Genomic DNA, 14,504 nt, shown 5'->3' with positions numbered 1-14,504 from the left:
TACTAAGTAGGCATTGATCCATATTTGTTTGAGCAAATAATTCAATATTTAACCAAGTGCACTATTAAGTCTTTTGGAGTATGGGTGCCAACAGATAGTATTGACCAATTCTAAAAAATATGTACATAAAATACCTAGTTTGGCAAGAAATTAGGGGTTTACGTGCCCCACGATTTGGGCTATAAATGTGATGACCCAAAAGGTCATCTTATGTTTTAGAACTCGAATATGCGCTCCTAAGCCTTAAAAAGCTCATTTTTGCCCTCCTCGATTTGCGTGCACAATCCGGGCAGGTTTCCGCAAAGTTTTTATGTTAAAAATTGATGAAAACGAGAATTTATGCCTTAAAAATGATTTTAGTTGACTTCGGTCAATATTTTTGGTAAACGGGTCCGGATCCGTATTTTGATGGTTCCAGTGGGTCCGTGTCGAATTATGGGACCTGGGCGTATGCCCGGAATCGAATTCGGAGGTCCCTATCTCAAGTTATAAATTTTTGATAAAAATTAAAAGTCTGAATATTAATTATTTTTAAGAATTGATTGATGTTTGGCATTGTTAGTGCTGGGTTAAAAGAGAAGGAAATAACTAAGACAAACTAGATAAAGTTGCAGTGACAGCCTCCACGAACAATGCGGTGGCTCACTTCAGCAACAGAACCGGCCCTAACGAACTCTTCAGTCACTAGCTTTATCGTTAGCAACAGTATTTGCATAGAGATGTAGGTAAGGAGTGAGTGATACATAAATATAATCCAGTAAGAACCTCGACCCGCCACTTCGAATACCTCTGGAACAAGTGTTACAAAATACAAACACACCACAAACAAGAACGATATAATAAGTACGAAAATTATACAATAACTCAATATATATGTATCAAGAGTTAATAAAAATTAACTAACAAGGATACACATATCTTAACACCGTACACGGTAAGGACTTGTCATGACTGTAACCAACACCTTTACGAGTCTACAACGGCACCACAATACCTCAAATATGTAACAGAGCATACACAATGCTCATTGAAGAATACACAATGCCCCAAATATATCAAGAAGTATACACAATGTTCGGGTGATGTACAAAGGCATACACAATGCCCCAATATCATGGCTCACAACCGTATCAAACTCAACACCATGACTCACAGTCGTATCAAAGTATTAAATTCAACATCATAGCTCACAGCCGTATCAAATTATTAAACTCAACACCATGGCTCACAGCCGTATCAAAGTTTCAAACTCATAATCATGCCTCACAGTCGTATCAAAGTATCAAACTCAACACCATGGCTCACAATCGTATCAAAGTATCAAACTCAACGTCATGGCTCACTGTCGTATCATGCCATCAAACAACTTATAAAATAATTTTTTTTGTATTTTTCATAAAATAATATATTTACGACTAGTCTAAGACCACCTATTTTGCCAAGCGCACGCTTGTCCCAACACATGGACCAGAAAGAGAAAACACAGTTCCAAAACCGGTTTTAGAAAAGCAAGCACCAAAGCTTAAAGTGTCACTTACCTCGCTAATAAGAAGTTTTCCAACCTTGCAACGTCTAGAAGACCAACCAATGGCCTTAATCTATTCAAAATATTGAGTAACACGTCCTAATTAATCTAGGTAAATAATTTTCATAATCTTAGAACAAGTCAAAATCAAATTCAACCCTGGTCAAATTACTAAAAATCTGCATAAAATTATCAAACGCAGAACGTGAATGCCGAAGCAGTGCAACTACAGATCGTGAATTTCTGATGCAAAGTTACTGCGTTCTAAAATCCCAAAACTTAAATCATTATTACTACAATCATTATGTAATCATTAGGTAATTATTAGGTCATCACTATTCCAAACTGAAGACACCAAAACCGTGTAATAGCAAGACTTCGAAACTGTGTAATAGCACTATAGCAGAAACCAAAATGGGTACAGTAATTCTTTTCCTAACATTGTACACATAAACCCACATTTAATTCCAAGTAATCATTGTCATATTATTTCCTTGTCCCCTAATGATAGACTACAAACTAAATTATGTGTAAAGTTAATTTCATGTACTACTAATAGAGAATAATTACCTGATTCTAGTTTCCTCCCCAACTTTCTTCTCCAATTATGATCGCCGCCTCTGTTTCCCTTCGTTCCAATTTTTCTGTTTTTTTTTCCTTCTATTTATTTATTATAAGACCAAAATTACTCCTTTTCCTACATCTTAGGTCTTTGTACATGGGCCAATAAGGGAAATATTGTTGATAAATAAATATAATTCAAAAGATATTTTGGAATAGTACGTGACTTCTTGCATGAAGTCTATGTCCATGTGGCAATATCTTCAATGAAACTTAACCAATTGTCATGCTAAATAACAAGTGTCATACGTATGGACAAGTGTATTAGTATCCAATACACTTGTCTTATTGCTAGCCCTCTTTAAAGCCTATATATAGGCACACATTATACTTGAAAAGATCATCACAAACATTCCCTTTCTTTCCTTTCCTTCTTACACGTTTTGGTCAGTATGCTTTCCAACCAAAGCCTTAGTAATCTCCACTAATCATTAGCTATTATTCCTTAATAGCTAGCCACTGAAAAATAAAGAAAACCTTTATTTTTTCTTTAAGAAATTTCTATTCTAATTATTCCTTAAGATTTGCTGGTGTATTATTTAATTTTGTTGATTCCTGTATCCACTAAATAAATAGAGATAGGCTTGTTTAATCCTGGAAATATATTTCACATTGCTGAAATAGTTTCTTAGGACATTGCCTAGCACGACTCAAGTCAATCCGTGTGTTTTCGCTTACAAATAATATCATTGCAGTATTATTATCGTTATTTTTCGATGTCATTTCCCTACAATCTAAGAAACTATTTCAGCAATTAATGCTACTACGGAAATTTTTGATGGTGCTACCAATTTTGGTATTGTCTCCGCTGCAACTGTTCCAACTGTCCTGCAAGATGTCCATAGTGTTGCAAATACGTTATTGCATCCACAACTTTGACAGACACTAATGTCAAAACACAGGTATGTGAATAGACATGGTTATATATCCAATGCTAATATTAAAACCTTCAAGAAAAATGCACCTCAATGCAAGAGAAGAGTTGGGATAAATGATAATCTCGCTAAGTCAAAATTAAATTTGACTAAAGAGGATAATATAATTATTGTGATCATTTTCCAAATAAATAATGTGGCCAATGTAAGAAATTTGGTGATAGACTCTGGTGCTACTCGGTCGTATTGACCAAAAATAATATCTTTGTGGGCAATGGATATTATAACCATGATTTATTTGTGCTTAATATTTTTTATACTAGATATAAAAATGCATCTTCTTCTGCTTATATAGTTGAGTCAATTTCTTTATGGCATGCTAGAGTAGGAAATGATTTCAACATAGAGGTGAAGAATATTTTTCTTTGAATGATTTTTGTGAAACGAATGAAATTATTCATGAAGTAACTTCGCCTTATTCACCTGAGTCAAATGGAGTAGCTGAAAGGAAAAATAGAACATTGAAAGAGATGATGAACTCTATGTTAGTTAGTTCTAATGCTCCTGATAATTTGTGGGGTGAACTTATTTTATCTGCATGTCACTTACAAAATAGAATACCACATAGAAGAACTGGCAAAACTCCTTATGAATTGTGGAAGGGTTATAAAAATAACTTGAAATATTTAAAAGTGTGGGGGTGCCTTGCTAAAGTTCTTTTACCCGAACCTAAAAAGAGAAAAATAGGTTACAAAACTACTGATTGCATATTTATTGGATATGCGGAACATAGTGTTGCATATAGATTTTTTGTTTTAAAAAGTGATGTGCTTGATTGCAATATTATAATTGAGACAAAGAATGCTGAGTTCTTTGAATATATTTATCCATTATCTGATAAAATATTTCATACACCTGTTGAAACAAATAGTGAAATTACCTCTAATGAGGAATTGAGAAGGAGCAAAAGGCCTAGGAAAGAATATTTTTCTTATGAAAATAATTTTCAAACTTTTCTTGTCGATAGTGAACCATCAAATTATTTTGAAGCTATATCTTCTTCAGATGATAAATATTGAAAAGAGGCAATAAAAGTTGAAATCAATTCTATTTTGAAAAATAACACATAGATTTTAACTGATTTACCTCCTGGTGCAAAGCCTATTGGTTGTAAGTAAATTTTCAAAAAGAAGTTTAAGCCTGCTGGATCTTTAGATAAATATAAAGCTCGGTTAGTAGCAAAAGGATTTTCTCAAAAATAAAATATAGATTATTTTGATACATTTGCACCAGTGACTTGAATTTCTTCTATTCGAATTTTAATTGCCTTAGCTTCAATCCGTAAGCTTTTTATCCACCAAATGGATGTCAAAACTGCATTTCTAAATGGTGATTTAGAAGAAGAAATTTATATGGTTCAACCTGAAGGTTGTGTCTTTCCTAGACAAGAAAATAAAGTTTATAAATTAATTAAATCTCTCTATGGCCTTAAACAAGCTCCTAAGGAGTAGTATGAGAAATTTGAACAAGTCTTACTGAGAGACAGTTTTTCTTCAGTGGAGGTGGATAAATGTGTTTATACTAAAGTGGTAGACAATGATTATGTGATAATATGTCTATATGTTGATGACATACTTATATTTGGTACAAGTTTAAATATTGTGTAAAGTACTAAATTATTTTTATCTTCTAATAATGATATGAAAGATATGGGTGAAGTAAATACAATATTGGGAGTTAAAGTTATAAGGAGTGAAGATGGAATAATGTTGTCACAAGAACATTGTGTTGAGAGATTTCTTAAGAAGTTTGAATATCTTAATGTCACATCTGTGAGCACTCCTTTTGATGCTAACTCTCAGTTGAAAAAGAATAATGGTGACTCAGTTGCTCAATCTAAGTATGCGCAGATTATTGGGAGTCTGATGCATTTAATGAATTTGACAAGGCCTGATATAGCCTATGCTGTGTGTAGACTGAGTAGATATACTCATAATCCCAACAGAGATCATTGGTCTGCATTAGATAGACTAATAAAATATTTGAGAGGAACCATGAATTATGGTATCCTATATAGTGGATTTCCTTCTACCTTATAAGGGTATGCAAACTGGATCTCTGATTCAGATGAGACAAAATTCACTAGTGGTTATGTATTCACCCTTGGTGGTGGTGCAATATCGTAAAAATCAGCTAAACAGATGATCATTTCTAGATCGACTATGGAATCAAAGTTTGTAGCTCTGGAGTTAGCTGGTTCTGAGGCTGAGTGGCTAAGAAACTTCTTAGCTAATATCCCTTTAATAAATGACATATTGCCTCCTATGTCTATACATTGTGATTGCCAAGCGACAATAGCTATAGCAAAGAATAAATCTTATAATTGTAAAAGTAGACACATGAAATTGAGACATGATGTCATAAAACAGCTGCTGAGAGATGGAATAATTTTCATTGACTATGTGAAGTCAGAAATAAATTTGGCCTATCCTCTAACTAAACCAATGGGAAGAAAATTAATTCTTAAAACCTTAAAAGAGATGGAGTTAAGGCCGACATGTTGTCAATAAAGATGGTAACCCAACTTATGTGATTGGAGATCCCATGAAGTAGGTTCATATGGGTAATAACAAGTCGATATTGGCACTGATACACTAAAAGAGAGTGCTTGACTGCTACTAAGAGGCTGAGTTATAACTCTTAATGAAATTCATAGTCCTTATGGATGGTGTATTTAAAAGCAGTATACACTTGATGAATTTACCTATATGAGAGTGGAGTGGGCCGCTCCTATGAGATTTTGGCCTAGTCTCTAGAGCTCTCATGAATAACCAGGCACGCGCATGGCCTATTGGGCGCAAAACCACGTTGAACAGCAAAATTACTGGAGGTCGAAATGTGATTGATAAAATCTCTGACTTACAATAAGAATTATTGGTTCATAGAAATATTATATTTTCCCAACAATTCTGTGAGTTAAATTTTATTGATCTAAGTTTAGTTCATATTCCAGAAGACACCAAACCTATTACATTTGGACCATACAAATCCAGCAAATCTTACTCTCTTATTCATTACTCTTGCATTCCTAACATATCTTTTGATGTGGGATTATTGATAAATTAATATATTTCAAAAGATATTTTGTAATATGTGATGACCCAATAAGTCATCTTATGTTTTAGAACTCGAATATGCGCTCTTAAGCCTTAAAAATCTCATTTTTACCCGCCTCGATTTGCGTACACAGTCCGGGCAGGTTTTCGGAAAGCTTTTATGTTGAAAATTGATGAAAATAAGAATTTATGCCTTAAAAGTTAATTTTAGTTGACTTCGATCAACATTTTTGGTAAACGGGACCGGATCCGTGCTTTTATGGTCTCGGTAGGTCATTATCGAATTTTGGGACCTGGGCGTATGCCAGGAATCGAATTCGGAGGTCCCTAGTTTGAGGTATAAATTTTTGATGAAAATTAAAAGTTTGAAAATTATGTTTTTAAGAATTGATTGATATTTGAAATTGTTAGTATCGGGTTCGTATTTTGGTTCGGATCCCGGTACAGGTTCATTATGACATTTAAGACCTGTGTGTGAAATTTGATGAGAAACGGAGTTGATTTGACGTGATTCGGACGTCCAGTAGAGAAAATAGAAATTTTAAAGTGTTTTGAGAATTTCATTTGATTTGGTACTAAATTCGTAGTTCTAAGTGTTATTTTGGCGATTTGATCGCGCGAGCAAGTTTGTATGATATTTTTAGACTTGTGTGCATATTTGGTTTGGAGCCCCGAGAGCTCGGGTGAGTTTCGGATAGGCCACGAGATATTTTGGACTTTAGAAATGTGGTATTTTGCTGCAGCAGGTGTTCTGGCATGTCCTTCTTCGCGTTCGCGAAGGTACTCTCGCGAACGCGAAGAGTAAACTGGGCAGTTAAATATTTCTTGACCAAGTGAGCACGGGGTCGATTTTTTGATTTTTTGGAGGAAAATTTAGGAAATTTAATTTATGAAATGTAATTGATTCCTTTAGCAATATTTGATATTATTGAGTCATTTTTGAATAGATACGAGTGGTTTGGAGGTGAATTCCAAAGGAAAAGTTGTGATTGAGAATTAAGTGGCCTTCGGAGCGAGGTAAGTATTGTGTCTAACCCTGACTTGAGGGAATTAGGAACCTTAGATTATTTGCTAAGTGAAATTCATGTGAGCGGCGTATATGTGAGGTGACGAGTACTTATGTGCCGCCAATTTACCTGTTTTTTTATGTTTTTTTCCGTTTTCTTATATTGTCTCTTCCTATGTCTAATTGCTACATGTTTATATTAGTGTTGTTAAATTGATCGTCATTAGCATGTTTACGGATTTTCTGTAGGTAATCGAGTATTTATTTAAAAGTTGAGATTTATATTGTGGAACCAAATGTTGAAGTAAGGTTTGTACTTATTATTCTATCTCCCTGTTGTTATTTATACATTGCATCATGGTAAGGGAGAGTGTTAATGCACGAAGAGTGATGCCGTGCCATGATATGAGAGTTAATGCACGAAGGGTGATGTCGTTCCATATTGTGAGTGTTAATGCACGAAGGGTGATGCCGTGCCATATTGTGAGTGTAAAAGCACGAAGGGTGATGCCGTGCCATATTGTGAGTGTAAAAGCACGAAGGGTGATGTCGTGCCATGATATGAGAGTTAATGCACGAAGGGTGATGCCGTGCCGTTTCTATTGATTTTATGGTGAAATTGAGAGTAAAAGCACGAAGGGTGATGCCGTGCATTATTCCTTACTATATTCACTATTCCTGTTGATTCATGGTATATTGACTACTCTGGTGATCATTCTGTTGTAGTTCTTTATCTTGTATTCCCCTCAGTATGTTCCCCTCCCGACATTTTCTGTTTAGTTCTTCATTTCTGTTATTTGTATATACACTGTTAAATTGTACAGGTTGATTTGTAGGTGCCTTGCCTTAGCCTCGTCACTACTTCGTCGAGGTTAGGCTCGACACTTACCAGTATATAGGGTCGGTTGTACTGATACTGTACTCTGCACTTTCAGTGCAGATTTTGATACCGGCTCGGGTTGATCGAGATTTTGTTATTGGTCCGCTGTCCGGAGACTCAAGGTTATGTCGGCGTTCACAGACCTTGAAATCCCAATCTATCTTTTTCATTCTACTGTTTCTTTCATTGAGACAGTTGTATTTCTTTCAAACTATTACTTGTAGAAAATTCTAGAATGCTCGTGAATTTTGACTCCAGATCCGGGTGATAGTAATTAATACAGTTTTATGAAATTCCGCACTTATTATATTTCATCCTAGTTAATTATTGTTATTTACTAAATGGAAATAAGGAATTCGTTTAACAATTTTTCTAACGTTGGCTTGCCTAGCAAGTGAAATGTTAGGCGCCATCACGGTCCCGTCAGTGGGAAATTTCGGATCGTGGTAGAATAGTATGTGGCTTCTTGCATGAAGTCATATTTTCATGTGGCAATATCCTCAATGAAACTTAACCAATTGTCATGCTAAATAACAAGTGGCATATGTGTGGACAAGTGTATAAGTGTCCAATACACTTGTCGTATTGCCAGCCCTCTTTAAAGCCTATATATAGACTCACATTATACTTGAAAAGATCATCAGAAATATTCCCTTTCTTTCCTTTCCTTCTTACACGTTTTGGTTAGTATGCTTTCCAACCAAAGCTTTAGTAATCTCCATTAATCATTAGCTATTATTCCTTAATAGCTAGCCACTGAAAAATAGAGAAAACATTTATTTTTTCTTAAAGAAATTCCTATTCTAATTATTCCTTAAGATTTGTTGGTGTATTATTTAATTTTGTCGATTCCTGTATCCTCTAAATAAATAGAGATGGGCTTGTTTAATCCTGGGAAAATATTTCACTTTGCTGAAATAGTTTCTTAGGACAGTGCCTAGCACGACTCAAGCCAATCCGTGTGTTTTCGCTTACAAATAATATCATTGCAGTATTATTATCGTTATTTTTCGGTGTCATTTCCCTACAAATATATGGGTTCAACCCATTTTTTTACCATTATTTATTGTCTCAGTTATTTTATTATCCAACTTAATATGTGTAATAGTTAATTAGGTTCACTAACCATTTAAATAAATTTTAAAACTCTTAAGTTAATCAATATATATATATATATATATATATATATATATATATATATATATATATATATATATATATATATATATATATATATATATATATATATATTACAAGTGTCTTCCAAAAATCTAACAAAATTAATTAAATGAGCGAAGAGTAAATTTTAAAATAATTATGCATGCCTGTCGACAGCAGTATTACCCCAAAAAGAAAACATCTAGAAATAGCAACCCTTTGCAACTTGCAAGAAATAGTCCTCTCATCACCATTAATATGACAATGATATAAAGTCTAAAAGATTGTGAAATACATTTTGACAATGACATAGCATAATTATTCAGGGAAATTTATACATGGTAGCCGCCTTCAAAAATAATAGTCGGCAATTGTTTGTTTTTTTATATATTAATGTATAATTTACATACTTGTACATTGATGTACATAATCAATGCATATTTTTTTTTAATATTTGAAGCTGTAATTATTTTTGGCCAATCAGTTAGATAAACTAAAAGCCCTAATACTTATGACTCACCAAATAAAAAAAAGTGAGTTTTACATAAAGGTTGCCGAACCTGACACAATGAATGAGTCTCCAAATTCATCTCAAAATAAAGAGTAAAAACAGCAAGATGAAAGACTATTTTTTTACTTCAATTATTCCTGTTGCTACATTGCACAAGATCGCAATGGCAAAAGATTGTCCGATCAAAAATTGAGTAATCTCAGAGGTTAAGTGAGAGTAATGATAAGGAATGGTCGATTGAAAATTGAGTGATCTCAGAGATTTAATTGAGAGTAATGATAAGAAATGATTGATTGAAAATTGAGTGATCTGAGATGTTTAATTGAGAGTAATGATAAGAAATGATCGATTGAAAATTGAGTGATCTCAGAGGTTTAATTTAGAGTGATGATATAAGTGTTAGGTTTCGTGAATGGGAAATGGAAGATGCACCTTTTGAATTGTACCTCTTCATCTCACACTTTCATTATTTATAAATTTAGAGGCTTAGCCTCTTATTTTATACATGAAAAATCTGAAAACTTCTCCTCTCTTTTCTATATTGTTGCATTATTTTTCCAAATAAATAAAGTGTCAAATGTGATTTGCTCCGTTTGTTGAGTTAGCTGAAGTTTTATAATTTCGATTGCTAGTATTACATAATAGTTTTTCAGTTCTATCCTGGGAGTAAGTAATCCATAACCTTGGGCAATAGAGAGGGGATTAAATTCCTTAAGGACATACAAGTAACTTGTGAGCTCGGAATTATTTTACGATTGTTTATTGAACTAACGTTTATTTTTCCTCTGATTTTCTGGTTTCGAACACAGTGATACTAACAATAAGGAATGATCCTTCAAAAATTGAGTGATCTCGGAGATTGAATTCAGAGTATATTTTAATATTCTGGATCCTTATGTGCTTTTTTTTGTTATACTAGCGGCGATAGATCTATTAGTAAACAGGAGCCGCTATCGCTCACCCGGCTGGATGTCAATCTGATGGATGGATAGGCGTAGCAGTATGATATAAGGAATTGATCGATCGAAAATTAAGTGACCTTAGAGGTTTAATTAAGAGTGATGATAATGAATGATAGATCGAAAATTGAGTTTATTGAGAGGTTTAGGAGTGTTTCTCCTTCTACGAACGCGACTACCTCAAAGGTGAACCAAGTGCTTTCTTGATTACACAAGATCAATGTTTTGAAATAAATTCAACTTTCAGCCATGAGATATGTGGAGCTTTTATTTCAAGTGTGATGCACGTAAACACAAATGAATGAAGGTAACTCTAATTTCCTTTCTCTTTTTCTTCCCTTTTAAAGCTAACAACATGAATGATAGGGAGAGCGCTATATAATTGAACCAGAAGCCGATAGCACAGCTATGGCTTGCAAGAAAAGTGCCCGTAGGATACGGTCATGAGCAGAGACAAAGCCAAGATTTGAAGTTGATGAATTTTGAACTTGTCATGGAACCTATAGCTCTTCTTAGTTATTGGATTATTGGATTGACAATTAAATATTTATAGAATGTGTATTTAACTGATGCACTCAGTCATTCTTACTAACAGAATATTTTTTAACAATATGAAATGTATGTTTAACACTGTTTGTCTTGTTTTTCATCACATATGTAAGGTTTGACCCTCCCCCCCCAAACCCCCCCCCCCCCAAAGTACAAACAGTGTTAAACATACATTCCAAAGCACTGGATTGATCTGCCGAACTCGTGAACCTACTGTTGGATCCGCCACTAAGATTGGCTACCCTGATAGGGAGAATTTAATTAGTTATAAACAAAAAATTCAACCTGACACTAAATCAAACAAACAAATGCCCTAATTCTTGTCCACAGGCATCTTAAAGCGACACAAAGGACAAATATGATTTTTCTCAAGCCATTGAACGATACAACCCCCATGAAAAAGGTGCTTGCATGGCATGCGAGTAACTTCAACAACACCCTCTAAAATCAACGTATCAAGACATATGCTACAATTCTCCTTCATATTTATCATCTTTTCCACCTTCACCTTCTCTAGTGCTTCAATTGCATACGCCGATGCAGGAACGGGCACAAACTCACTCTCTTCCAACGATAAGCCCGCGACCTGTTCTATCAACTCATCCTCATAATAATTTTGGTAAGGATTCGGAATAGCTTGAGGAATACGATGAATTATGTCCAGAACGATTGGGATTCTTCTCGCTCTTTCATGATTTTCTTGGAGGATTGATAATGTCTTAAGATCGATGTCTTGTATCATGTCTAGTTGATACAAGAGAGGAACATGCAAACATGTAAGCATTACATGTATATTATCCCATATATCTAATTTGTCATCTATGTCAAAACAAAACTTTTTGACTGTATGATAGTTGAAATGAGTGCGATTGTAAAACCTCCAACGACCATCAGCTGCGAAATAGAAATTGTGGTGCAATTTTTGGATTCGACATAGGAAGAAAAATTTGTCCTCCGGCAAATTTTCATCCTCGCGGAGGATGTCTTTTTGGTGCTCTACTGTCCAACGATAAGGGTTAATAGTACTATGACTCAATTCTCCTGCCATTGAGAATTAGTAATTAATGGGAAAAGAGCAAAGACGGAATCAGAATTTGAAGTTTATGGATTCAGAATTCTAGTCCTTTTAAGTTAGTTATTAATGAGAAGGATTGGCTTAGTAACTAAAGGGAAAAGAGGCAAACTATGAGACAGAGATTGCTAGCTAGCTATACTTGGTTCTTAGATGAAAGAGTTGTGAAGCTAGACTTTATATATAATCATGGGAAATTTTAAAAACCTAATTACGATTGGAAAGGGAAAAAGAAAAGAAAAGCAATTTCAGTTTCCTAATTTGTGATGCATTAAGGGAAAAAGAAAACAAAAACACATTAATTTTTCTAATTTGTGATGGAATATTTTAAATCTACAGCGGAAGTGGTAAAACATTAAATAAACTTCCATTGTCTAAATTTTAAAACCTAATTACGGTTGGTAAGGGCAAGAGAAAAGGAAAGCACAGCTCTTTTTCCTAATTAGTGATGGATATCTCTATGTGTTCTTAATAAAATTTTGTCGCAAGAGAATCGATTTTTATTTTCTAAATGTCCTTAATTATATTTGAGTAAATAGAGAATATTATTTTTTTCAAATAAGTACAAAGCTATCAAAAATTTATGAACATATAATAATAAACTTCGTTTCAATTTGTGGACAAAAGTTATTAAATTTTCATTTTTCACGCATACTAATAGAAATTTAGTGGAGCTTAATTAAAAGTAATTCCTCTTTTCTTTTTCAGTTGAGTTATATTTTTATTCACGTAAGACTTGGATTAGTTACCATCGCTCTAATAATTAAATATCCAAAGATAAATGCACCAAAATCTAATTAAAGGAGCAAAGAAGGAATTTCAAGATTTTACCTTGATTAATACCAGATAAGTTTGATTAATTTGCTACTCTCAAGCAGTCGAGAATAACTTATTTCACGTTTTTTTTTTAAGAAGCTCAAGGAGTTTTTAGCTCGAATGACCCCTTTAAGTTTAGGAGTTTGTACCAAAACTCTTCTAATGAGCTAGTTTTTGAAATTTCGCGTATATGTATAATGTCCATTTTTCTAACATGCTATCGGACTCATTATTTTTTTATTTATCCGATAATGGGTCCATATATTATAATGTATGTGCTCTAAATACAGATTAATTAGCGGTGTTCTCATTTTACAACCAAACAAAAAACATAGCTATTACACCAGTGTCCAAGCAAGCCAATTAGTTTGTCCAGAGGCGGATCCAAGATTTAAATTTTATGGGTTCAACTTTTAAAAATTTAGGTTTGAACTCATTATATTTTTAAAGTTATGGGTTCATATCTACTATTTTTATAATTTTAGTAAATATTTACATATAAAATTTTACTCCGCGTCAAAAGTTATGAATTCAGTTGAACCCATCGATGCATTGCATCCGCCACTGAGTTTGTCCTGTAGAACCAAATATTACCTTTCAAACAAGACACAAAGTACGAGAAAAAAGAAAAAAGTAAATCAGCAAAAGCAAGAAGTATCTTAAGAAGGCAGCCAACACCAATAGGTAGTCGACCATACGCGAATGCCAGTTGATTCAGAAGTCATGGAGCTCGTGTCACGTTCTCAATGAACTTAATGACATTGTTATCACCTCATTGCATTTCAAGGTCTGAAAAGGATCTATATTAATATTTGTTGGCCCTGTCGGTGAACATTAGCTGCTTTTGCTACTGTAGTTTTGATGTGCTAAGACATGGAAAATACCATTCTCGTCTGGTCCCAAGTTGGGACTCTCATTATATATGTGTATATTAGTTCCAAGTTAAATGTCAAGGGTCTATGTACACAAGGTTACTCTTCCAAAGGTTGTATAATAGATGTTGTAAAACAGCAATTTATTTTCCATCAAGGAAATAGGAGGATAAATTTCAACTTTATAACAATCTCATTCATGTTTCAGGAAAAAAAAAAAAACTCATATTCCTGAAATTTGTAAAAAGAAGCAATAAATCTCTGGAAGATTTAAGTTGTATACGTTGATAGTATAAACAAAACTTGTTATTTTTAAAAATATAAAAAATATTAACATGCAAAATAAAAGCTAATGTAGAAAAACATGATAAAGTATTACAGTAGAATATACCAAATAGCAATTAAAGAAAAATAGTGAACACTAGAGTAAAGAAAGAAATATAAAGGGGTGAATACAATCTCCAAAACAGATCTATGTACATTCCACCTTTCAAATTTAAATGCTCCAAATGAGAATAATCATTTCGAATATATGAAATTTGAA

General features: G+C 33.6%; 1 protein-coding gene across 1 annotated transcript; it reads right to left on the bottom strand.

Moving 5' to 3' along the window:
• Positions 1-11,513: 11,513 nt before the first annotated feature.
• On the bottom strand, positions 11,514-12,248 carry LOC104098988 (uncharacterized). Its single transcript, XM_009605846.1, has one exon. It carries the CDS (start codon positions 12,246-12,248, stop codon positions 11,514-11,516), a length of 735 nt encoding a protein of 244 aa, XP_009604141.1.
• Between the last annotated feature and the right edge of the window lie 2,256 nt (positions 12,249-14,504).

The sequence above is a fragment of the Nicotiana tomentosiformis genome, chromosome 11 (assembly GCF_000390325.3).
Source record: "Nicotiana tomentosiformis chromosome 11, ASM39032v3, whole genome shotgun sequence".
NCBI classification, from domain to species: domain Eukaryota; kingdom Viridiplantae; phylum Streptophyta; class Magnoliopsida; order Solanales; family Solanaceae; genus Nicotiana; species Nicotiana tomentosiformis.
The sequence above is the reverse complement of the archived record's forward strand: the minus strand, read 5'-3'. Positions and strand labels throughout refer to the sequence as shown.